General features: G+C 44.4%; 1 protein-coding gene across 1 annotated transcript; it reads right to left on the bottom strand.

Annotated features, from left to right (window-relative positions):
- Positions 1–512: 512 nt before the first annotated feature.
- On the bottom strand, positions 513–24,935 carry LOC120026254 (M-phase phosphoprotein 9-like). The gene is made up of 23 exons (XM_038971076.1): positions 24,852–24,935; positions 23,834–24,114; positions 23,562–23,709; positions 22,161–22,250; positions 18,524–19,339; positions 18,163–18,235; positions 17,832–17,935; positions 17,510–17,629; positions 15,359–15,837; positions 14,443–14,592; positions 14,269–14,356; positions 13,926–14,141; positions 13,589–13,636; positions 13,406–13,470; positions 11,831–11,932; positions 11,408–11,632; positions 11,116–11,291; positions 10,371–10,694; positions 10,165–10,285; positions 9,907–9,980; positions 6,530–6,735; positions 3,689–3,757; positions 513–1,196 (listed from the first exon to the last, which is right to left on the bottom strand). Exons 2-23 carry the CDS (start codon positions 24,076–24,078, stop codon positions 1,095–1,097), a joined length of 4,041 nt encoding a protein of 1,346 aa, XP_038827004.1. The 5' UTR covers positions 24,079–24,114; positions 24,852–24,935; the 3' UTR covers positions 513–1,094.
- Between the last annotated feature and the right edge of the window lie 2 nt (positions 24,936–24,937).

Raw genomic sequence — 24,937 nt, 5'->3', positions numbered from 1 at the left:
GCATAAAAATGTAGACCTAGACGGAGATGGCAGTGGTACATTCCAGATGGGTAAATGTCTCTGCTGGATATTAGGATGTTCTGCCATTCATATTTATATTGATCCATAGATGGCTGATAAAAATTAAAAAATATTTTTAAAAAAAAATCGACAATTTACCTGAATATGGCAAGTAAAGCATATATTATTTCGCTTTCAATAACGTCTAAAAAAGTAAACGACTTTACAAATCTGTGCATTTCTAAAAATATACTCCGCAAAATTGTGAGCTCTTCCAAACATGTAGAAAAATATCCCAGAGTTATATGTGTAAAAAAGACTGTGGGTCATGTACAAGTGATCTGTGATACAGAGTTAAGAGCAGGTTGACCTTTATTGTCATGAGTTTTGCCTCGGAGGCAGAACTGAACGGTTTCCGCTAGATAGGCCAGCTGCAAAGTCAAATTTGGCCAAATAATAAAAAAGTATGAAAACATTTTTAAAAAGTTCAACTTCATAATCAACATCTCCAGCACCACCCCAACATCAACATATGTGAAAATGCTGCATTTCTATGTTTTGTATTAAAAAGAGGAAGATACGTGTTTCCAATGACATCAACCAATTAGTAGACAATTGGTAGGCAACGCCTACTCACAATTGGTTAAAATCCCACGATGCACACCGATGTCATCATCGGAAACACTTATCTTCCTCTATATTTTTTACTACAAAACATAGAAACGCATACATTTCACATACGTTGATGTTGGGGTAGTGCAGATGATGAATACGAATTTGAAAAATGTTGAAATGTCCCTTTAACGTTAGGCATTAGGGTGAGCAGTATGGTTAAGGTTTTAAATCAGATTTTATGACATTGTGGCTGTGCCAGCTAGTGTGACCACTGCAGAGCTGCTCGAGTACATGAGTCATCTCAATAAATGCCAACCTGCGAGTTAAGAGAGAACAATCAGGGTTCTTTATCCAACTACATCACAGAAAACGGTGATATTTATTCATCTATAACTAGGAACAGGAGTTTTTCCTGACCATGCAATCTGACCAGGAAAAGCCCTAGACCCTACCTATGACGTCATCTAATAAAAACATTGCTATATGTTGGCAGAGGAGCGTAGAACGTGGAACCTCTTCAGGGTCATGCGGATGGAACCCAGGTCACGGTTTACGCTCTCTAGACGGTTCTCTAAGGCCACCTGGGGAGTAGGGGAACAGTAATTTAGCTGGAATAGCATAAACATTCACACATACTGTACACAAAGATCTTGGTTTTAAAGTTATATCCCATCTATACTATTCAATTACCTCACACGAGTCCATTTCATCAAACAAACATGTTCATGACAACAAAAAGATGACATTTAGTCTAGGGATGCACAATCTAAATCGGTAAGCATATCGGAATCAGCCGATATTAGCTAAAAATGCCAACATCGGCATCATGTCTAGTTTAACGCCGATGTGCAAAACCCGAAGTAAAAGCGCATACCTACATAACATACAGTTGAAGTCGGAAGTTTACATACACCTTAGCCAAATACATTTAAACTCAGTTCTATTTTTGTTTTATCAGACCAGAGGACATTTCTCCAAAAAGTACAATCTTTGTCCCCATGTGCAGTTGCAAACCGTAGTCTGGCTTTTTATGGCGGTTTTGGAGCAGTGGCTTCTTCCTTGCTGAGCAGCCTTTCAGGTTATGTCGATATAGGACTCGTTTTACTGTGGATAGAGATACTTTTGTACCTGTTTCCTCCAGCATCTTCACAAGGTCCTTTGCTGTTGTTCTGGGATTGATTTGCACTTTTCGCACCAAAGTATGTTCATCTCTAGAAGACAGAACGCGTCTCCTTCCTGAGCGGTATGACGTCTACGTGGTCCCATGGTGTTTATACTTGCGTACTATTGTTTGTACAGATGAACGTGGTACCTTCAGGCATTTGGAAATTGCTCCCAAGGATGAACCAGACTTGTGGAGGTCTACACATTGTTTTGGCTGATTTCTTTAGATTTTCCCATGATGTAAAGCAAAGAGGCACTGAGTTTGAAGGTAGGCCTTGAAATACATCCACAGGTACACCTCCAATTGACTCAAATGATGTCAATTAGCCTATCAGAAGCCATGACATAATTTTCTGGAATTTTCCAAGCTGTTTAAAAGGCACAGTCAACTTAGTGTATGTAAACAATTGTTGGAAAAATTACTTGTGTCATACAGAAAGTAGATGTCCTAACCAACTTGCCAAAACTATTGTTTGTTAACAAGGAATTTGTGGAGTGGTTGAAAAACGAGTTTTAATGACTCCAACCTAAGTGTATCTAAACTTCCGACTTCAAATTGTAGGTAGATGACATATTGACGACACGAAAAATACAGCGCTACACAGAACAAAAGCAGAAAAATACTAAGCGCGCACTTCTAACAACTAAACAAGTTCAAGTCGAGCAGTCATTTGAAAGAGTAAGTAAAATTTCAGCGAGACAACTCAAAAGGCAAAATCCATTAACACCAAGATAATGAAATTCATTGCCCTTGACAATCAACCGTTCTCTGTCATGGATGATGTTGGCTTTCGCCGACTGATCGAGCACCTCGAGCCCCGGTACACACTACCAAGTAGGCGCTATTTTTCAGATGTTGCCCTACCGGAGTTACACAGTATTGTTGAAACGCACATCTATGAGCTACTTCTATTAGCTTCACGACTGACATTTGGACCAGCGATGTCAGCCCCATGAACATGCTGAGTCTGACAGCACGGTGGGCCGACAAGGATTTCATACTGAGGAAAGCCGTATTGCATGCTCATTGCATGCTGGTTCTCATACCGCTGCTGCCATTTCAATGGCATTTGAAAACATCTAGGAAACATGAACACACTCCTAGCTCCATTCTAACAACTGACTTGAGAAATAAGCTCATCAACTGCGTCTGCAGCAGACGTGATACCCTCTGTCATGGCATTGAAACGCTTGCTCATCAAAACTGCCGACACAGACAGTGGGGTTAACTTGGAAAAGTACTCTACTAGAGGCTGTGAACAAGCGATTTCGGTGGCATTCTCTCTGAGCCTCTTTACTGTGTCGCCACCATGCTCGATGCTAGGTACAAGGACCGCTACTTCGTTAACAGGCACCCTCTCTGAGCCTCTTTACGGTGTCGCCACCATGCTCGATGCTAGGTACAAGGACCGCTACTTCGATGCAGACAAGAAAGAGTTTACGTGAAATGTTAGACACAGCTGAACAAGATGGAAACGGACACAGTGACAGTGCGCACCGAGGAAGAGGACCCACGACAGAAGAGGCCACGGACAGACAGAGCTGAAACTTCACTGCTTGACATGTATGATAAAATCCTGGTTGAGACAGAACAAATGAACAATGAAACAGCACAGCAAGTAAGTAAAATAAATAGGTTTTGATTATGTTTTTCTGGTAATGGGGACATACGTAAATGCCAACAACATAACTTTTTTGTCAGTGTTTCAACTATTTAACTGTACTAAAACTGTACTTAAACTAACTGTACTTAAAAGGCCGCTAAAATTTGAAATATCTGTATCGTTTTTTTTGGGCTTATCGGAATCGGCCAAAAGTTTCATATCAGTGCACTAATTTAGACCCAATCACGCCTCATTAATATGCAATGAGGCCTTGCATGGTTTGGTGCGTGTGACTGTGACCTTACCTCATCTAACCTGGTCTGCAGGCTCACCCTCCCACCAGATCCAGGCATCCGGCTCAACGCTGACTCAATCTGCACAAAACACACCAAAATGAATTAATTACATAAATAAATAAATATATAAACTAACCAACAATTTCACAGCACTCAGATTAATAATCAGATGAACCAAGCAGGCCGGCCACGCTGCGGTGTGTGTGTTGCCCTAGTGTGTGTGTTGCCCACACACACCTTATACTTAAGGCTGCTGAAGGGTAAAGGGCCGGAGAAAGGAGTTAGCACCCCTCAGTCATAACAGAGCAGGAGAGGCAGGACAGGGCTGGAAAGGACAGTAGGACAGGAAAGAAGGGGGGGATATATGAACCCAGCTATAAATAGACATCATTGAGAGAGGTGTGGTTGTAAAATCATAAAGCCAGGTAATACTGTAGAACAGATCCAATAGAGATTAGTGAGGTGCGATGTCAAAGGACTGCCTCTGTCATTGATAGATATACGCCATCAATAAAATAGGACTACATCAGACTACAGCTCAGCCTTCAACACCATAGTACCCTCCAAGCTCATCATTAAGCTTGCGGCCCTGGGTCTGAACCCCGCCCTTTGCAACAGGGTCCTGGACTTCCTGACGGGCCGCCCCCAGGTGGTGAAGGTAGGAAACAACACCTCCACTACGCTGATCCTCAACACAGGGGCCCCACAAGGGTGCGTGCTCAGTCCCCTCCTGTACTCCCTGTTCACCCATGACCACGGCGCCACGCACGCCTCCAACTCAACCATCAAGTTTGCAGACGTCAAAACAGTGGTAGGCCTGATCACCAACAATGACGAGACAACCAACAGGAAGGAGGTGAGGGCCCAGGCGGAGTGGTGCCAGGAAAATAACCTCTCACTCAAGCTCAACAAAACCCAGGAGCTGATCGTGGACTTCAGGGGACAGCAGAGGGAGCACGCCCCCATCCACATCAACGGGGAGCTTGTGGAGAAGTGGAGAAGATGAAAAGCTTCAAGTTCCTCGGTGTACACGTCACTGACAATCTGAAATGGTCCACCCACAACAGGAGGCTGAATAAATTTGGCTTGGCCCCTAAGACCCTCAAACTTTTAGAGATGCACCATTGAGAGCATCCTGTCAGGCTGTATCACCGCCTGGTACGGCAACTACAACGCACGCATCCGCAGGGCTCTTCAGAGGATGTGCGGTCTGCCCAACACATCAAAGGGTACACTGCCTGCCCTCCAGGATATCTACAGCACCCGATGTCACAGGAAAGCCAAAAATATAATCCAGGACATCGCCTGTTCACCCTGCGATCATCCAAAAGGAGAGGTCAGTACAGGTGCATCAAAGCTGAGACCAAGAGATAGAAGCTGTTTTGCAATCTCAAGGCCATCAGACTGTTAAATAGCCATCACTAGCCGGCCTCCTACTCATTTCATTTGTACATACCGTATTCTAGACAAATCAATCCTATTCAACTATTGCTGTAAATATACACTATACTATCCAAAAGACATACTAAATATTCTATCCACATACTCTCCATACAATCCAACACACACATATATATATATATATATATACAGTACCAGTCAAAAGTTTGGACACACCTACTCATTCCAGGGTTTTTCTTTATTTGTACTATTTTCTACATTGTAGAATAATAGTGAAGACATCAAAACTATGAAATAACACATGTGGAATCATGTAGTAACCAAAAAAGTGTTAAACAAATCAAAATCAATATTTTATATTTGAGATTCTTCAAAGTAGCCACCCTTTGCCTTGATGACAGCTTTGCAATTAGCGTCATACCCAAGAAGGCTGTAATCGCTGCCAAAGGTGTTCCAACAAAGTACTGAGTAAAGGGTCTGAATACTTATATGCTTTTTAAGTTTCAGGGTTTTTTTCTATATAAACTCTCAACCATTTCTAAAAACCTGTATTTGCTTTGTCATTGAGGTATTGTGTGTATATTGATGAGTGAAAAATACAATTTAATACATTTTAGAATAAGGCTGTAACATAACATGTGGAAGAAGTCAAGGGGTCTGAATACTTTCCGAATGCACTGTATTTATACTCTGGACTCCGACATTGATTGTCCTAATATTATATATTTCTTAATTCCATAGTTGTACTTTTAGATTTATGTATATTGTTGTGAATTGTTCGATATAACTGCACCGTTGGAGCTAGGAACACAATCATTTCGCTACACCCGCAGGGTGGCAGGTAGCCTAATGGTTAGAGCTTTGGGCCAGTAACTGAAAGGTTGCTGGATCGAATCCCCGAGCTGACAAGGAAAAAGTCTGTCGTTCTGCCCCTGTGCAAGGCAGTTAACCCACGGTTCCCCGGGCGCCGAAGACGTGGATGTTGATTACGGCAGCACCCCGCACCTCTCTGATTCAGAGGGGTTGGGTTAAATGGGGAAGACACATTTCAGTTGAATGCATTCAGTTGTACAACTGACCCTTTCCCCCAATAACGTCATGCTAAATGTGTGTATGCAACCAATAAAATATGATGTGATTTAAAGCAGTGCAATAAAAACCCCAACTCAACTCTTAGCCCCAGTCCCTTGGAACTCCCAGTAGATTTGAAAGGGTTTGGATGGATATGAGCTATATGCTAATAATGCTCTGGTAGACCAATTCCATTACATTGCTTATGGTCATGCAATCTTTACAGATCTACAGATGTCTCTGGGTAGGGATGGGGGTTTAGGTAGGGGTAAAAGGCATTTTGTGCTTGGTCATGCTGCTTGTGAGCGGCATGTCCCCGTCATAGTCTATTGTGAGGGTCTAGATTAATAACAAGAGCCTTGTAACAGTCTGTCTCACCTGTTGTTTCTCCATAGTGAGCTCGTCAAACAGCCTCTCAGCGTCGGCCAGGGAGTGGAGACTGTTCTGTAGGTCTGTCCCGGGGTCCTGGAGGTCTGAGCCTGACCCCCCAGCCCCCTGCTCCTCCCAGCCCAGCCCACACACCCCCTTCTGGGGCTCAACACTGTCCGATGACTCAACTGAACCACCAGATGACCGCTGGGTGGCTGGAGGAGGGAGAGAGAGAGAGAGAAAGAGGGTAGTAGTGTCTACAGTGCCTTGCAAAAGTATTCACCCGCCTTGGCATTTTTCCTATTTTGTTGCTTTACAACCTGTAATTTAAATTGATTTTTATTTGGATTAGTGAAGTGAAATTGAAAAATTACTTGAAATTGAAAAAAAGAAAAGTGGTGTGTGCATATGTATTCACCCCCTTTGCTATGAAGCCCTTAAATAAGATCTGGTGCAACCAATTACCTTCAGAAGTCACATAATTGGTTAAATAAAGTCCACCTGTGTGCAATCTAAGTGTCACATGATCTCAGTAGATATATGCCTGTTCTGAAAGGCCCCAGAGTCTGCAACACCACTAAGCAAGGGGCACCACCAAGTAAGCAGCACCATGAAGACCAAGGAGCTCTCCAAACAGGTCAGGGACAAAGTTGTGGAGAAGTACAGATCAGGGTTGGATTATAAAAAAGATCAGAAACATTGAACATCCCACGGAGCAACATTAAATTCATTATTCAAAAATGTAAAGAATATGGCACCACAACAAACCTGCCAATAGGGCCACCCACCAAAACTTACAGACCAGGCAAGGAGGGTATTAATCAGAGAGGCAAGAAAGAGACCAAAGATAACCCTGAAGGAGCTGCAAAGCTCCACAGCGGAGATTGGAGTATCTGTCCATAGAACCACTTTAAGCCGTACACTCCACAGAGTTGGGCTTTACGGAAAAGAGTAGACAGGAAAAAGCCATTGCTTAAAGAAAAAAATAAGCAAACACTTTTGGTGTTCGCCAATAGGCATGAGGGAGACTCCCCAAACATATGGAAGAAGGTACTCTGGTCAGATGAGACTAAAATTGAGCTTTTTGGCCATCAAGGAAAACGCTATGTCTGGCGCAAACCCAACACCTCATCACCCTGAGAACACCATCCCCACAGTGAAGAATGGTGGTGGCAGCATCATGCTGTGTGTTTTTCATCGGCAGGGACTGGGAAACTGGTCAGAATTGAAGGAATGATGGATGGCGCTAAATACAGGGAAATTCTTGAGGTAAACCTGTTTCAGTCTTCAAGAGACTGGAGGTTCACCTTCCAGCAGGACAATGAGCATAAGCATACTGCTAAAACAACATTGAGTGGTTTAAGGGGAAACCTTTAAATTAGAGGTCGGCCGATTAATTAGGGCCGATTTCAAGTTTTCATAACAAATCGGTAACCGGCATTTTTGGATGCCGATTATGGCCGATTACATTGCACTCCACGAGGAGGCTGACCACCTGTTACGCCAGTGCAGCAAGGAGCCAGGGTAAGTTGCTAGCTAGCATTAAACGTATCTTATAAAAAACAATCAATCTTAACATAATCACTAGTTAACTACACATGGTTGATGATATTACTAGTTTAACTAACTTGTCCTGCATTGCAAATAATCAAATGTGGTGCCTGTTAATTTATCATCAAATCACAGTCTACTTCGCCAAACGGGTGATTATTTAACAACTGCATTCGCGAAAAAAGCACTGTAGTTGCACCAATGTACCTAACCATAAACATCAATGCCTTTCTTAAAATCAATACACAAGCATATTTTTTTTTAAACCTGCATATTTATTTAAAAGAAATTCATGTTAGCAGGCAATATTAACTAGGGAAATTGTGTCACTTCTCTGGCGTTCTATGCAAGCAGAGTCAGGGTATATGCAGCAGTTTGGGCCACCTGGCTCGTTGCGAACTGTGTGAAGACCATTTCTTCCGAACAAAGACCGTAATTAATTTGCCAGAATTTTACATAATTATGACATAACATTGAAGGTTGTGCAATGTAACAGCAATATTTAGACTTATGGATGCCACCCGTTCGATAAAATACAGAACGGTTCCGTATTTCACTGAAAGAATAAACGTTTTGTTTTCGAAATGATAGTTTCCAGATTTTACCATATTAATGACCTAAGGCTCGTATTTCTGTGTGTTTATTATATTATAATTAAGTCTATGATTTGATATTTGATAGAGCAGTCTGACTGAGTGGTGGTAGGCAGCAACAGGCTCGTAAGCATTCATTCAAACAGCAGCTCTTAGCAATGCTGGGATGCACAGCGCTGTTCATGACTTCAAGCCTATCAACTCCCGAGATTAGGCTGGCAATACTAAAGTGCCTATAAGAACATCCAATAGACAAAGGTATATGAAACACAAATGGTAGAGAGAGAAATAGTCCTATAATTCCTATAATAACTACAACCGAAAACTTCTTAACTGGGAATATTGAAGACTCATGTTAACAGGAACCACCAGCTTTCTCATGTTCTGAGCAAGGAACTTAAACGTTAGCTTTTTTACATGGCACATATTGCACTTTTACTTTCTTCTCCAACACTGTTTTTGCATTATTTAAACCAAATTGAACATGCTTCATTATTTATTTGAGAATAAATAGATTTTTTATTTATGTATTATATTAAGTTAAAATAAGTGTTCATTCGGTTTTGTTGTAATTGCCATTATTACAAATTATATATATATATTTAAAAAAAAAAAAAAAAAAAAAAAAAAAAAAAAAAAAAAAAAAAAAAAAAAAACAATCGGCTGATTAATCGGTATCGGCTTTTTTGGGTCCTCCAATAATCGGTATCGGTGTTGAAAAATCATAATCAGTCTACCTCTAATTTAAATGTCTTGGAATGGCCTAGTCAATGCCCAGACCTCAATCCAATTGGGAATCTGTAGTATGACTTAAAGATTGCTGTACACTAGCGGAACCCATCCAATTTGATGGAGCTGGAGCAGTTTTGCCTTGAAGAATGGGCAAAAATCCCAGTGGCTAGATGTGCCAAGCTTATAGAGACGTACCCCAAGAGACTTACAGCTGTAATTGCTGCAAAAGGTGGCTCTACAAAGTATTGACTTTGGAGGGGTGAATAGTTATGCACGCTCAAGTTATTTCTTGTTTGTTTCACAAAAAAATATATTTTGCATCTTCAAAGTGGTAGGCATGTTGTGTAAATCAAATGATACAACTCCCCCCAAAAATATATTCTAATTCCAGGTTGTAAAGCAACAAAATAGGAAAAATGCCAAGGGGGGTGAATACTTTCGCAAGCCACTGTATTCCACTGAACACACTAACCAGGTGTCAGGGGTGTAAAACAACATTGTTTCTGTTACCTTCTGAAAACAGTCTCTTCCTGGGGCTGGAGTTGTGGAAGGAGTGGAGTCTCTGGTCTGACGCCATGTCAAACCTGAAACGGACAATCACAAACCTGAACTCCGCGGCTAAAACATAAAATACGGTAGGGAAAATGCATCAGGAATAATGAGACACAATAGCTGGAGAAGACACACCTGTAATGAACAGGATGAAAACAAATCAAGGGTGCACAGATCCAGCTAAGGTCCTGTCGTCCAGGGGTACTTAACCCGTACCTGTTGTGTAGCTGCTGTTGTCGTGGTGGTGGGTTGCCAAAGGCAGTGGAGTAGTTCTCTGTAGGACAGCGTTTGGGGCTGGATTTAGCCGACTGAGGCGTCATCAGGGTCTCTCTCTTAGCTAGAACAACAGAACACTAGATGAGTTCAATAACCCTACACAATGAACTACACAAGGAAATAGCAGTGAAAATGATATGACGCACTGGGTGTGGTAGGGGGGAAGGTGGCCCTCTGGGCGCGGGGGGGCAGAGAGGAGGACCTGTGGCCTTCTGGAGACAGACTTCTCTGGGCTCTCAGCAGACACACTCCCCTGAATGTCCCAGACGCAGCCCTTCCAGGAGAAGCCACACCCTGGGGAGGTCCATCCCTGCCTCCATTCAGACAAACCATGCCTCTTTCAGATCTGGCCGCACCACTCTCATGTCCAGTCCCGCCCCTGTCCTCCATAGCTTTGCCCCTGTCCTGTGTTGGTGGCTCTCTGTGGTTTCTCTCTACGAAGCCAACAGTTGGCCTCCGGCTGCCCAGCCCTGCAACAGACAGATACATAGAGACAGCTAGTTAATAATAATCGTGTCCCTTTCGGGGAAATCTGTCTTGCATCTCAACAAACACCACCACAGCACAGCATCATCACATAAGTTAAAGTATATAGCTCAAAAACTGACTAACATGAGTAAACGTATTGACAGATACACATGCATTCAGAGTGAACCTCATTGAAAGACAGGAACGGTCAAAAGACTTCAGAGTAGACTAGAGAATGTCTTCCAGATTTTAGAGAACTATCCAAAAGGCTGAGGCTAGGGGAAAATACAACCTCCAACTTTGTGACTGGAGCCAATGACTGAGTTATGCTACACTGTTCTAGCACCGTGCTGAGGACGGAGTGAAGAGAATGAGTTAGTGAGTGTGCGGAGGGCCTACTGTGGGATGAGGAGTGTGTCTTACTGGAGGCCAGTGAGAGTGAGTCAGTGGTACTGTGGCTGGTCTTACAGGGGGCCTGGTCCTCAGTGGTTCTGGTCTCATCCAGCTCTATCAGGGCCCTCATCAGTGGGGTCAGAGGCCCCCGAGCCTCCCTCACAACCTCACCCCGGTCCTGCTCACGCTCTGGAGGGGACAAACACCTACAGGACAAAACAGGAAACGGGTGAGTTAAACTGGTCCGATTTTTAATCAGGGTTAAATCAAGGGGGAAAGGGGATTAAAAGGAGGTATTCCAAAGTTAACACTGCAACCATACCTCCTGCTGCCAGTGTGGTCTGTAAAGTGGCCCGAGCTGCCTGATTGGTCAGTTTGAGGGCAAGGGGACATCCTGTAACTCTGCGATTGGTCAGTTTGAGGACAGGGAGACTTCCTGGTGCTGTGTGATTGGTCGGTTTGAGAGCAAGGAGAAATTCTATAGGTGGATTCTGGTTGCCAAGGGTGTTTGCTGGGCGAAAGCAACAGGTCCGGATGGTGGTACAGACTGGAGAGGGATAACAGTAACAACAGCTACAGTCAGACAAACAGACAGACAGGAGAGGGTTAACAACAGTAACAACAGCTAGAGTCAGACAGAGAGACAGGAGAGGGTTAAAAAATAATAACAGCTACAGGTCAGATCTGCTTTGGGACCTAACGGAAGCACAACATGTATGCATACGTGGAGGAGAGGAGACCGTACCCAGCTCCAGAAGGCTGTGTGTGGTTGTGGACAGCCTGGCGACTCCTGGCCTGGTTCTCATGCTCCAGCTGATTCACCTGGCTCTCCAGCTTACAGATCACCCTGAGGAGGAGGGCCACAGACAGATACAGGAAAGAGTGTGTGGGTGATAGAGACATGTCAAATACAGGATCTCCACCGGTGCTGGGACAAGACACACTGATAAAGAAAGAAAAGCTGGCACACGATATATCTATTCTTTGTTTGCCAAAATAGATAGTCACACCAAAAGAGAATAACTCTTCTCTCAGTCAAAAGGGATTCTTCAATCTGTCACTCTTGGCCCGTATCTACAAAACATCAGAGAAAACGTCCTAGGAATCATGTTAAAACCTGTTTTAAGACGACAACAAATCTATTAAATCCTTTTAGAGCTCAGGCTGTAACAACAAAATGTGGAATTAAGTCAAGGGGTACGAATACTTTCTGAAGGCACTGTAGGTAATTCAATAATCAAAAGAAAAACATGTTTATTTATTAGCCTCGTGGTTCTAAGAATTTAGGCATGTCATATAAAATAGGGTACATGTGAAATCATTTTGAAAAGCGTAAGAGATACTGTTGCATGTAGGTCTACACTATTTATGGAGTGATCATATAAAAATATCAAAACATTTGAACAACTCCAAAGCAATTGCTTGTGGCACAGGAACCACTGACTCACTGCATTTCTCTATTGTTAAAACCCTTTCTGGTAGCTTAACAGGTTGAGACAGCTCATGAGCTCTCCTAAATGTCCGTCGACTAGGTGGAACTGGAACTTAAGACTAAAGAGGCTTCATGCATAGCTTTTATTTTGACCCATAAGAGTAGGAGTGAAGTCTATTCTCAGCACTTACGACACATTTTCTACTCTGATGCGCATTGTGGATACGGCATTTCTTCTCCTTTTGACCATCTTTGCTTTGAGAGGATGGCTACGGGCTGCTGGTGGGAGATGGGTAGGAGGCTTGACCAAATCTGTACATTCAATTGTATTTTCCTTTCTTTTATTTATCATGGGTTGGAGCTCCTTGTGTGGTGTTGATTGTGTTTGTTGTGTCTGTCTTGTTTGTGGATGTTCTTTTTTTGTCTTGTGTGACAATTCTAAATATAAATCACCCCCCAAAAATGTGGTCACTCTGGTAACACTGGAGGTGTCAAAAACACTTAACAACTGATATCCGATATGGACAAATTACGTAACTCTGAAAGTAATTGAAATACCCCAAATAGTATTTGAACCCCAGGTCTGATCATGACAAAGACATTTCAAAGTAAATATTTTGATATTTTCTCTTTGAAAATACAAGTAGTTGAATATTGGAATGTATTTGGAAATACACTTGGAAAGTATTGGCATCTATTTGAAAATACTCAAATACACAGACGCTTGTATTTGAAAATACCTTCAAATAGAACTAGATTTTCGACCACGTTATTTGAAAATACTCAAATAGGGCTATTTTTTTAACCCAGGTCTAGTTATGATTTAACTAGCACATCTATCTTGTAGATGTTGGTTTTCAGGTCTTGGTGTTGGATGCTTGATGTTACCTTTTTAGTTCAGAAACCTGCTCGTTGGCATCAAACAGCTTGTTCTCTGTAGACACCAGGTTGTCCTGTTGATAGAGAACAAAAGGTTAGAACCAGTACCAGTACAACGTGTCACCTGTTAATCTTGAGGTGGAATAACACCGAAAAGGAGAATAGATTACACTAATAGAATAGTTCCATTACCTTAACCCCCTCGTGGTCTTTCTTCAGAGAGTCATACTCTCCCAGAAGCTAGGGAGACAAAAACACACAACCCCTGAGTTATCATGACCACACAAACACACACACCGGAGTGTGTCTATTAAACCTTTGAGCTACAGCCAAATAGCCTATTACAAGGTCCTTTGCACACATCAGCGGGTACTGAAAGAGCTGCTCAAATAAGAGACTTGTGTAAGAGACGTAGAGGTACTGTTCTCCAGATGTTCTGTAGGACATCTCCCAAACTACAACACCTATAAAGTAGTCCAGAGATTTCAGTTGGTTTACTTAGCTAGTCGGGTATAACGTCAGAACTCACGTCCTGCAGCATCTTGTACTCCCTCTCCCTCCTGGCCTCCTTCTCTTGTGTTTCTCTGCAGGCGTTCTCCAAGGCCTCCTCTAGCTGCCGGACCCGGGTCCTGAGGCGGCTGGCCGAGGAGTCCTTCTCCCTGCCTGACTGCCTGCTTTCGTCCAATCGCTGCTGCAGGGACGTTCCCGTGGAGCAGGCTGTGTCGTAGCGCTCTGGCCAGTCAGCCTGAAAGAGACAGCAGAGCTTGTCACACACACACACACACACACACACACACACACACACACACACACACACACACACACACACACCCCCACACACACACACCTCTAAGGGTATAACAGTATCCTACCAGTTGTTTCTCTAGGATGGTGTTCTTGTTCTCCAGCTCCTGGATACGGCTGCTTGCTTCAGACAGAGCTCGCTCTAGCTGAGCACACCTGGTAATACAACAACCACGACTTAGATCTCACAGACACACACCAACCTTCCCCCAAACACACCCACCCACACTCTCCACCACTACCTCTGTCTGAGTGTGTGGTTGCTCTGCTCCAGGTCATGAGGCAAGTCTCTCAGGTCCAGTTTGTCCCGGAGGACTTTTATCTCTGCCTCGTAGTAAGCCTTCAGATCAGCTACATGACGAGTGTGTTTCTCCCTCAGCTTCTCTCTCAGCCTGGAGAAAGAGGGGAGAATAGAAAGAAGGGAAAAGAGGAGGAATGGGAGGAGAAAGGAGATTAGTAGTACTCAGTATGTATCAATTACCTTAAGTTATTCTACTACTAGTTCCTCTGATTTATGCCCTAAATAATATTAGTGTGGCCCCAGAGGCGTCATGCCCATAGGGGGCACAGGGGCCCCTCTGATTTGCCCAGGAAAAAAAAGCAAAACAAAATAAAGGGTTTAATTTGTTGATTCTCTGTAATACTACAGTGGTCTACAGTAATACTGTATTATATAGCAATTTTATGAAGTTGGCTTTAGCTAGCCCAGATAGGTCCCCAATATCATCACTAGCTGCCAAGAAGCCATTTCAGGCAATCAAGTTAGAGTAGCTAGCTTATCTAACTATCTTAGCTAGCATGCCTGCTGGCAAGGTTGGTAGACTTTAGAAAAGCGAGCAATTACTAAATGTACTGAATAAGACTCACATTCCTTTCAATCTTTTACCCAGATTTTAGTCATAAAAAATAACCACCAGTCAGGATACACACAGCTCAAGAAGTATGCTTAGATATGCGGAAAAATAAACATTTTTTTAGGTAGAATTAAGTATAATTATGGCTCTAGATTGCAGAACAAAAATTGTTTCAAGTGTATGAAAAATGCAACTTGTCGACCTCCCAGCTATCCTCAGGGACTTTGTGCCCCTCAGATGTGGACTGCATGACGCCCCTGTGTGACCCAATATATAAAAACATAACCAGCCCTCTGCCACTCACAGAGAGACAATCACAGGGTCTTCCAGTGACGCCGCTTTCTCCATACGAGGGCCGCTCTGGGAGAGTGTGTGTGAGTGCGTCTGCCTCCCAGACACAGCCAGTTGCTTCAGGGTGCTGGTGTGTGTGTGACTCCCCTCCTCCTCGCTGGCCTGAGTGACTAAGGCCTTGCGTTGCTGGCTGCTGGGGAGCATCAAGGGCTTGGAGGTAGAGGGGGGCGACGGGGACGGTTTTATCCGAGCAGAGGCCACTCTGGCTAGGGTAGGTGCGACGGCGGAAAGGCTGGAGGCGTTGGAGGCGCAGTCTGTGTCCCCGGGGTTGGTACTGCCCTCAGCCATGCTGTCTGGGCTGACGGGGGTGTCAACACGGGGGTAGAGCTGCGGCTGGGTGGGGTAGGAGGGGCTGCTGAAGTGGGAGGGCGAGGTGAAGCCGGAGGTTCGATCTGATTGACGGAGCTGAATAGTGGGATCTAGAGTTAACACCTAGAACAAAGTGAAGGGTTAGAGCGGGTGTCTGTGTGTGTTAGGCGATATATTGTTTATATTGTATACCGGGGTATTTTGAGATACCGACAGTCTGATTTTCAATACTGTGGGTTGGGGACACCCCCGCCTTGTGGGGGCTGCCAGGGCGCGTGCTACGCCACTGCTTATAACTGTAAGTTAAGTATAACTATAAGAAATGTAAGATATGTAAAATAAATGATATCCAGCTCAGGGCTCCAGCTATGAATTTGGTTTGCTAACTTGCTAGATGTCAAGATCAAGCTTCTTGGGTACAGAAGAGACATTCAAATCTACTCCTGGATCAAGATCCCTGTTAACTAAATTGTTTTGTGAAACAAAAAAACAAAAATAATTATACAACTCTTGAAAAAAAATGTAAAAGAGACCACTGCAAAATGATCAGTTTCTCTGGTTTTACTATTTATAGGTATGTGTTTGGGTAAAATTAACATTTTTGTTTTTTTCTATAAACTACTGACAACATTCCTCCCAAATAAAAATATTGTCATTTAGAGCATTTATTTGCAGAAAATGACAACTGGTCAAAATAACTAAAAAGATCCTCACCTCGAATAATGCAAAGAAAATAAGTTCAGATTTATTTTTAGACGACACAATACTAATGTTTTAACTTAGGAAGAGTTCAGAAATCAATATTTGGTGGAATAACCCTGCTTTTCAATCACAGCTTTCATGCGTCTTGGCATGCTCTCCACCAGTATTTCACATTGATGTTGGGTGACTTTATGCCACTCCTGGTGCAAAAATGCAAGCAGCTCGGCTTTGTGAAAGATGGATGGTCACCAAGCCAACTTTTTTTAAATGAATTTAAGCTAAATTCCAGGACTTAATTTCCCATGGACAATTTCCCATGACAGGGTCTTGAGCTGGTGGTCCTCCATCCACACCTTGATTGACCTGGCTGTGTGGCATGGAGCTTTGTCCTGCTGGAAAAAACAATCCTCAGGGTTGGGGAACATTGTCAGAGCAGAAGGAAGCAAGTTTTCTTCCAGGACAACCTTGTATGTGGCTTGATTCATACATCCTTCACAAAGACCAATCTGCCCGATTCCAGCCTTGCTGAAGCACCCCCAGATCATCACCAATCCTCCACCAAATTTCACAGTGGGTGTGAGACCTGGAGAGGCCTACAAGCCAGTGTCTGGCACCCACTGTGATTTTCTTTTCTTCCAGAAATTGTCCATGGGAAGTTAAGTCCTTGAATTTTACTTAAATTAATTTAAAAAAAGTTATCTTATAACAGTGAACCTTTTTGTGGGATACACATAAGGCAATTCTAGGTCTTGTGGCATATTTTGGTTAAACTATCCCCAATTCAATGGAATTGCAAACCTCTGCATGCACAGTGCATTCTTCCATCACATGTACACTCAAGATACATACTTATTATTATTTTTTAATTGGAAGCACAAAACCATTTAGGCAACAGGGATCTTGATCCAGGAGGAGCTTGAATGTCTCTGCTGTAACCAAGATAGCTCAATTTTTTTTTTTATAGCACCCCTTTTGTGCACTTCCGGTAATACAGTATACCCCGGTATGGTACAGAAACGGTATGAACATCTGGATACCGCCCAACCTTAGTGTGTGTGTGTGTGTGTGTGTGTGTGTGTGTGTGTGTGTATACCTGTGGTGATGTGGGGCTGCAGGTGAGAGAGCGGTCCCAGTCGGTGTGTTTAGACTCAGTAGTTCTCTGCTTGCTGTGGTAGATCTCTCTGAGAGACAGCTTCTGGTCCTCTGGAGAGGTCTGCGAGACACAGAGGGAGACGCACAACAAACTAATACAATGGTGGGAGGTGGTGTCATTTGTTTTTATTTACTTGGGATTGAGGACTGAAAATCTGTGGGATTTCCCTAATGCAGAAGAGACTAACTTTTTCAGCACAATGAAAACAAACACTGTATTTTAGGTGGAACAAGTTTGGGTTGTCCTTTTGTCCTTCACCTACCAGACTGATAGAGGCCTCCTGCAGCAGGAGGTAGGCTCCACTGTCGAAGCTGTCAGGTAGGGGGCGGTAGAGCTCACTCACATCCATGCGCCAGTACGTCAGACCTGAAGGACAAGAAGCAGACACGTATCACTACATTATAACAACCTTAATACTGCTTTATAACTACGTTACTAAAAGCACTTAGCATTGTTGCTTTGACCGCATTTCAGAACTGCTGCTCAAGCAAAGGCAACAGTGTTATTCAACAAGGTGACAAGACCGCGCAGCATGTAGGCCAAAGTTTAGAGCGGATACAAAGAGGCCTGTGTGTGTGTGTGTGTGTGGTTACCTGAGGCCTCAGACATGAGGCTGTCACTTCTCCTCAGAGGGAAGGAGTTGGTGAAGGTAGCAGCCGACCCATGCTGAAAACAGAGAGAAGAGAGATGAACATAGGAGAGAGATCGAGACCCAAAGCTAACTCGTCTTTTACTGTTTACTTTTCAAAATGCTTCCCCACAAGGAATCCTGTTTCAACTGACTGTGACGCATATAAAGCAGGGCAGACACAGTGACACACAGACAAAATACAAGGTGATATAACAAAATGCCAGCGCATTATACTGACTAGTAATCCAAATAGTTTTACATGATTTTATCCAGCTACTATAAATTCAAACAAAACCGGGTGCGTCGGCTGGAGTTAGGTGTACCTTGTCCTGGAGGTCAGTGTTCTCCAGGGGGCTGTCTCTAGGGCTCTGCCTGGGGCTGGGTTGCTGCTCCTGGGAGGAAGAGGTCTGAGGGACGCTCTGGCCTGGGAATGGGGCATGGAGGGGTGGGGGGGAAGCCAGGGGAGGTTGGGCCTGCCCCGCCGTGCTCTTCTTGGGTTTGCTGCGTCTCTGTCTTTGAGCCCAGGAGGTCAGCGGTTGGCTGGAGGTTCTCTGCTGCTCAGGTGGACTAGGATTGTCTCTAGAAGCCACCTCATTGGCCGAGGCACTCCTCTGCTGACCCTCCTGGCCAATCAGAATGGTCTCTGTGTAGTCCTGGAGGTGAAGGGACCAACCAGACTCCTCTTTCCCCCGGCCTCTCTCCTCTACTCCCCCCGGAGTCTTTGTCCCATCGAGCCCTGACCCCCAGGCCGACAGGGTCCCATACCCACTGCTCAGCACCGTCCCTGCCCCCTCAGCCCACCTCTCTCTTGGGGTGACCGGCCCTGGCCGAGTGGATGTGGGTAGAGGGAAGGTGGAGCTCAGAAGGGGTTGGGGGACAGAGAGGGAGGTGGGGGGAGCAGAGAGAGGCGAGTTCCCATTGGGAAGGTCCGTGGAGGGTGAGGGGTGTATGGTGGCAACAGCAGGGGAAGAGGAGTAGTCTGGGTGTGTCTGTGTGACAGTAGACAGCGTAGATTGGTAATCGTGATGTGTCTGTGTGTTGGTGGTAGCAGTAGGGGTATATGGGTAATTGTTGTGGGTCTGTGTGCTGGTCTGGCGGTTCTGGAGCTGAACCAAGGCTTTGATCTCATCCTGAATCAGCTGGAGGAGGAAAATAACCACAGTGTAAACAGGCATCAGAACATGCATCTTCATGGATTCTAGAACAGGCCACGTAAAGTTCAGAGCTGTATTTGGCAATAGTTAAATCAAATTTTATTGGTCACATACACATATTTAGCGGATGTTATTGCGGGTGTAGCAAAATGCTTGTGTTCCTAGCTCCAACAGTCCAGTAGTATCTAACAATTTACAACAATACACACCAATCTAAAAGTAAACGAATGGAATTAAGAAATACATAAATATTAGATTGAGCAATGTCGAAGTGGCATTGACTAAAATACAGTAAAATAGAATACAGTATATAAATAGGAGATGAGTAAAGCAGTTGGTAAACATTGAAGTGACAAGTGTTCCATTATTAAAGTGGCCAGTGATTCCAAGTCTATGTATATAGGGCAGCAGCCTCTAAGGTGCAGGGTTACGAAGCCGGCCAGTGATCGCTATTTAACAGTCTGATGGCCATGAGATAGAAGCTGTTTTTCAGTTTCTCGGTCCCAGATTTGATGCATCTGTATTGACCTCGCCTTCTTGATGATAGCCGGGTAAACAGGTCGTGGCTCGGGTGGTTGATGTCCTTGATGATCTTTTGGCCTTCCTGTGTCATCGGGTGCTGTAGGTGTGCTGGAGGGGGAAAATTTCTTCAGCCTCGTGAGGTTGAAGAGGCACGTCAGGAAGTCCAGGACCCAGTTGCACAGGGCGGGGTTCAGACCCAGTGCTGCAAGCTTAATGATGATCTTGGAGGTTACTATGGTGTTGAATGCTGAGCTATAGTCAATGAACAGCATTCTTACACTGGTATTCCTCTTGTCCAGATGGGATAGGGCAGTGTGCAGTGCGATGGCGATTGCATCGTCTGTGGATCTATTGGGGCGGTAAGCAAATTGAAGTTGGTCTAGGGTGTCAGGTAAGGTAGAAGTTAAATGATCCTTAACTAGCCTCTCAAAGCACTTCATGATGACAGTAGTGAGTGCTACGGGGCGATAGTCATTTAGTTCAGTCACCTTTGCCTTCTTGGGTACAGGACCAATGGTGGACATCTTGAAGCAAGTGGGGACAGCAGACTGGGATAGCGAGAGATTGAGTATGTCCGTAAACACTCCAGCCAGCTGGTCTGCGCATGCTCGAAGGACGCGCCTAGGGATGCCGTCTGGGCCAGCAGCCCTGCGAGGGTTAACACGCTTAAATGTCTTACTCACGTCGGCCACGGAGAAGGAAAGCCCACAGTCCTTGGTAGCGGGCCGTGTTGGTGGCACTGTGTTATCCTCAAAGCGGGTGAAGAAGGTGTTTAGCTTGTCTGGAAGCAAGACGTCAGTGTCCACAACATGGCTGGTTTTCCGTTTGTAGTCCGTGATTGTCTGTAGACCCTGGCACATACTTCTCGTGTCTGAGCCGTTGAATTGCGACTCCTTTGTCTCTGTACTGACATTTTGCCTGTTTGCCTTACGGAGGGAATAACTACACTGTTTGTATTCAGCCATATTACCAGTCACCTTGCCATGGTTAAATGTGGTGGTTCGCACTTTCAGTTTTGCGCGAATGCTGCCATCTATCCACGGTTTCTGGTTTGGGTAGGTTTTAATAGTCACAGTGGGTAAAACATCTCCTATACACTTCCTGATGAACTCAGTCACCGCATCCATGTATTCGTCGATGTTATTCTCAGAGGCTACCGGAACAGATCCCAGTCCACGTGATCAAAACAATCTTGAAGCATGGATTCCGATTGGTCAGACCGTCGTTGAATAGACCTTAGCACGGGTACTTCCTGTTTGAGTTGCTGCCTATATGAAGGGAGGAGCAAAATGGAGTCGTGATCAGATTTGTCGAAACAAGGACGGGGGAGGGTCTTATAGGCATTTCGAAAAGTTGAGTAGCAGTGGTCCAATGTTTCTCCAGAGCGAGTACTACAGTCAATGTGTTGGTAGAACTATGGTTGCATTTTCCTCAACTTTTCTTTGTTAAAATCCCCAGCTACAATAAATGCAGTCTCAGGATATGTGGTTTCCAGTTTGCATAAAGTCCAGTGTAATTCTGAGGGTCGTCATAGTATCAGCTTGAGGGGGAATATACTCGGCTGTGACTATAACCGAAGAGAACTCTCTTTGGAGATAATACAGTCGGCATTTGATTGTGAGGTACTCTAGGTCAGCTGAACAAAAGGACTTGAGTTTCTGTATGTTATCACAATCACACCATGAGCAGTTAATCGTGAAACATACACCCCCGCCTTTCTTCTTCCCAGAGAGTTCTTTATTCCCGTCTGCGCGATGTACTGAGAACCCAGCTGGCTGTATGGACGGGGACAGTATATTCCGAGACAGCCAGAGTATGTTACAATGCCTGATGTCTCTCTGGAAGGAGATCCTTGGCCTGAGCTCATCTACTTTATTGTCCAGAGACTGAACATTAGCAAGTAATATACTCAGAAGCGGTGGATGGTGTGCACACCTCCTGAGTCGGACTAGAAGTCCACTCCGAATACCTCTTCTCCGCCGGCGGTGTTTTGGAGCAGCCTCTAGAATAAGTTCAATTGCTCTGGGGGGTACGAACAAAGGACCCAATTCGAGAAAGTCGTATTCCAGGTCGTAATGTTGGCGAGTTACCACCTCTCTGATATACAAAAGTTATTTCCGGGCTGTATGTAATAACAACAACAAAAATCTGTGCTAATAATGTAAGAAATAACACACAAAAAAACAAAATACTGTAAAGTTTCTTAGCAGCTAGAAGTAGAGCTGCCATACCTGTCGGTGCCATCTACTGTGAAAATCACAGACACTCAAATAGTACTACAAACCTGTATTTGGCACTGGTACTGTTCTTGCTGAGCCAGGATCTGCTCTTGGTACTGTTTCTCTACTAGCTGGAACAGATGCAGCCATCGACCCTGTTGAACAAAGACACGTACACATCTTCAACATTAGGTCTGTACAGTACCATCCAGAAAGCATTGGAAAAGATTTCCTCTTAAAGTTATGGGCACATTTCCAGTGTGAATATGAATATGGCAAATAGTCAAATGTTCTGATTGGGTGGAAGAAATGTGACAGCTGTGAGTTAGGCTCGCAGAAGGGGTCTGTGTGTGTGTGTGTGTGTGTGTGTGGGGGGGGGGGGGGGGGGGGGTGCATCCGGAAGCAGCTGTGCTCCAGTTATGATGTGAGAAAGGTGAATTAGTTGTACTATGCCATGCACCCAGGGAGGTGAGGTGGGGGGGGGGTATGCACCTGATATTACAGTCCATAAGAAACTCACTGATTACCTTTTAGAGACTCAGTTATTTGCACATTTTCAAAGACAGGTTAAATGTTAATCTTTTCTGGGCACAATAACAGACTTGGGTATGGGTTGCATCTCAAAAGTAATCGAGCCTGTGTTTTCAGATCAGGAAAACTGTATGAGAGGAGAGGGCAGGAGGTCATTAAGACAATTGGAAAGATCCCTGAGCTGGGACGCAGGCATTTTGCTGACATCGTTCATTACGACAAGTAGCCTATACAAGTGAAATGTGAAGTTTGAAATTAAATAAGTTTGTTAATATTGGTGATTGTTCATGGAAAAATAGCTACAACAATCAAACTAGACGTAGTAGTTTATAGGGTAATAAAACTAAACAAAGTGGTGCACAACGTTATAAACTTATCATTCGATTTATTGTTATCAGATCAGTTCAGGCAATTTATCACAATATGGATTTTTGTCCATATCGCCCAGCTCTAGATCCCTGTATTTAAAGCTGGGGAATACAGTACTCTCTCTTCAGTGTGTTTTCTTCTGTGTGAGATGAGGTGGCACTGCTGCCAGCATCACAGTTGTCTATTCCCCACAAATCATGTCCTGTCTGAAGAGATCAGCTGGAGTTGTGTGATGTGTGCAGTCTAGGGACCAAGTGTGTGTGTGCTGTCAGCTGAGATCCACAGGGACAGCAGAAGCGACAGAGGAGGGATGAGACTGCCCAACGTGCTGCAGGAGAATAATGACCACACCAGCTAACCCCAGTATCACCCTTTGCAGGGAGAAGTTTAGAGAACACACACAATCACACTTCTCTGACATACTAACTGCCACAAACATTTAACTATCAGTGGCTGTATTACTACTTGGCAGTCCTTCCACACTAAATATATGGTATCCTATATATTGGTTTATCTGTTGTCCATCCTACCCTTGCAGTTACACAAGAGCACAGACACTTTCCTACCTCACAGTCCTTCCACATCTCCGGGTCAGTCTCCCCACTACTCTGGATCTCTTGGACCAGGGCTCTGAGGGTCTCCAGGGAGGAGGGGTTGATGAAGGGGAGACTCTTGCCAGGCCCAAAGGCCTCCTCCGTACTCAGACACAGGCTCCTGGGGAACACAGTACACAGGAGTCAGGAAAAGGGACTATGTTGGATTACTCAATGTAGCACACTTAATTCAAAACCTCCTACTACACTGCCACCTCCAGTCAGAGTCCACAGTCTCCACACACCTGATCTTGTGGGGGAGGCTGCATGCTGGTGTGATGTCTTCAGCTCTCCCATCTACGGTTCCCCCTGCAGTCTTGGAGTTGGCATTGGGTTCCTCCGTCCCGGACAGCCCCAACCCAAGTCCAAGGCCAGAGGCTGCTGAGGTGCCCTCTGAGGACTCGCTTTCCTTGCCCCCTTCCCCGGCATGGCAGTGGCTCAGGGCCCCCAGGCTGGACACATCCTCAGAGATACTGTCATCTGTGGACATGCTTATGGGCCCGCAACCTGGGGGAGAGTCTGATACCTACAAGAGAGATAGAGGGGGACAATCAATGAGTTGAACGAGGGAAACAGCTCTCCCTTAACCTACAGGCTGATTGGGGTGGGGTGGGTTGGGGGGGTTAATACTTGCAGGAGATCGAGGGGAAAGGTCTGAAGTTACATATGACAAACACATTTTTCAGGGTGAACAGTCCCTTTAAACTCCAGTGTACAGACATTGACCAGGACGTGGTGTGAGATGAAATAAAAGCAGGTGGCTAGGCCCTTTGGTCATGGTGACCGTAATCAAACTTTCACTTTAACTGGGGCAGTTTCATTCAAATAGTAACTTGCATACACTTGCTGGATAAGATTAGAGCAGAAGCCTTGCAAGATATACCTGACAGGGGCATTAACCAGCAGTAAACATATGAGATCGTCAAGCAGACGTATCTAGCTACATTGTAAGCTAAATATGACTACCTGGATATCGTAGCTAGTCTCCTTCTGCTTGTTAGTACAGTATTAATCTAGCTATTGATTGACTGGCCAGTTGTTCGCTGGCTGTATCCTGCTGGCTAGCTAGCGAACGTTGGTTAACCATGCTAACTGACAGGTTTGCAAGCATCAACGTTTACGGTTAGCTAGCTAAGAGTAATGTTACATCTTGAAAATGATTGAAACTAGCGCCTTCGTTATGCTCAATAAGCACACACTCGATTCATAGTTAATATGTAAAGTAGATGAATAAGATTTTTAATAAAGCTCGCTTTAACTTACCAGTTAACTTGTAACGTAACTTCACCCATATTTTACCTTCAACAATACTAGCCAGCTAGCTAGTCTACTGCAGCTAACGCTAGCTA

The sequence above is a fragment of the Salvelinus namaycush genome, chromosome 31 (genome assembly GCF_016432855.1).
Source record: "Salvelinus namaycush isolate Seneca chromosome 31, SaNama_1.0, whole genome shotgun sequence".
Lineage (NCBI taxonomy): Eukaryota > Metazoa > Chordata > Actinopteri > Salmoniformes > Salmonidae > Salvelinus > Salvelinus namaycush.
Note: the sequence above shows the minus strand (reverse complement) of the source record. Positions and strands in the feature narration are given on the sequence as shown.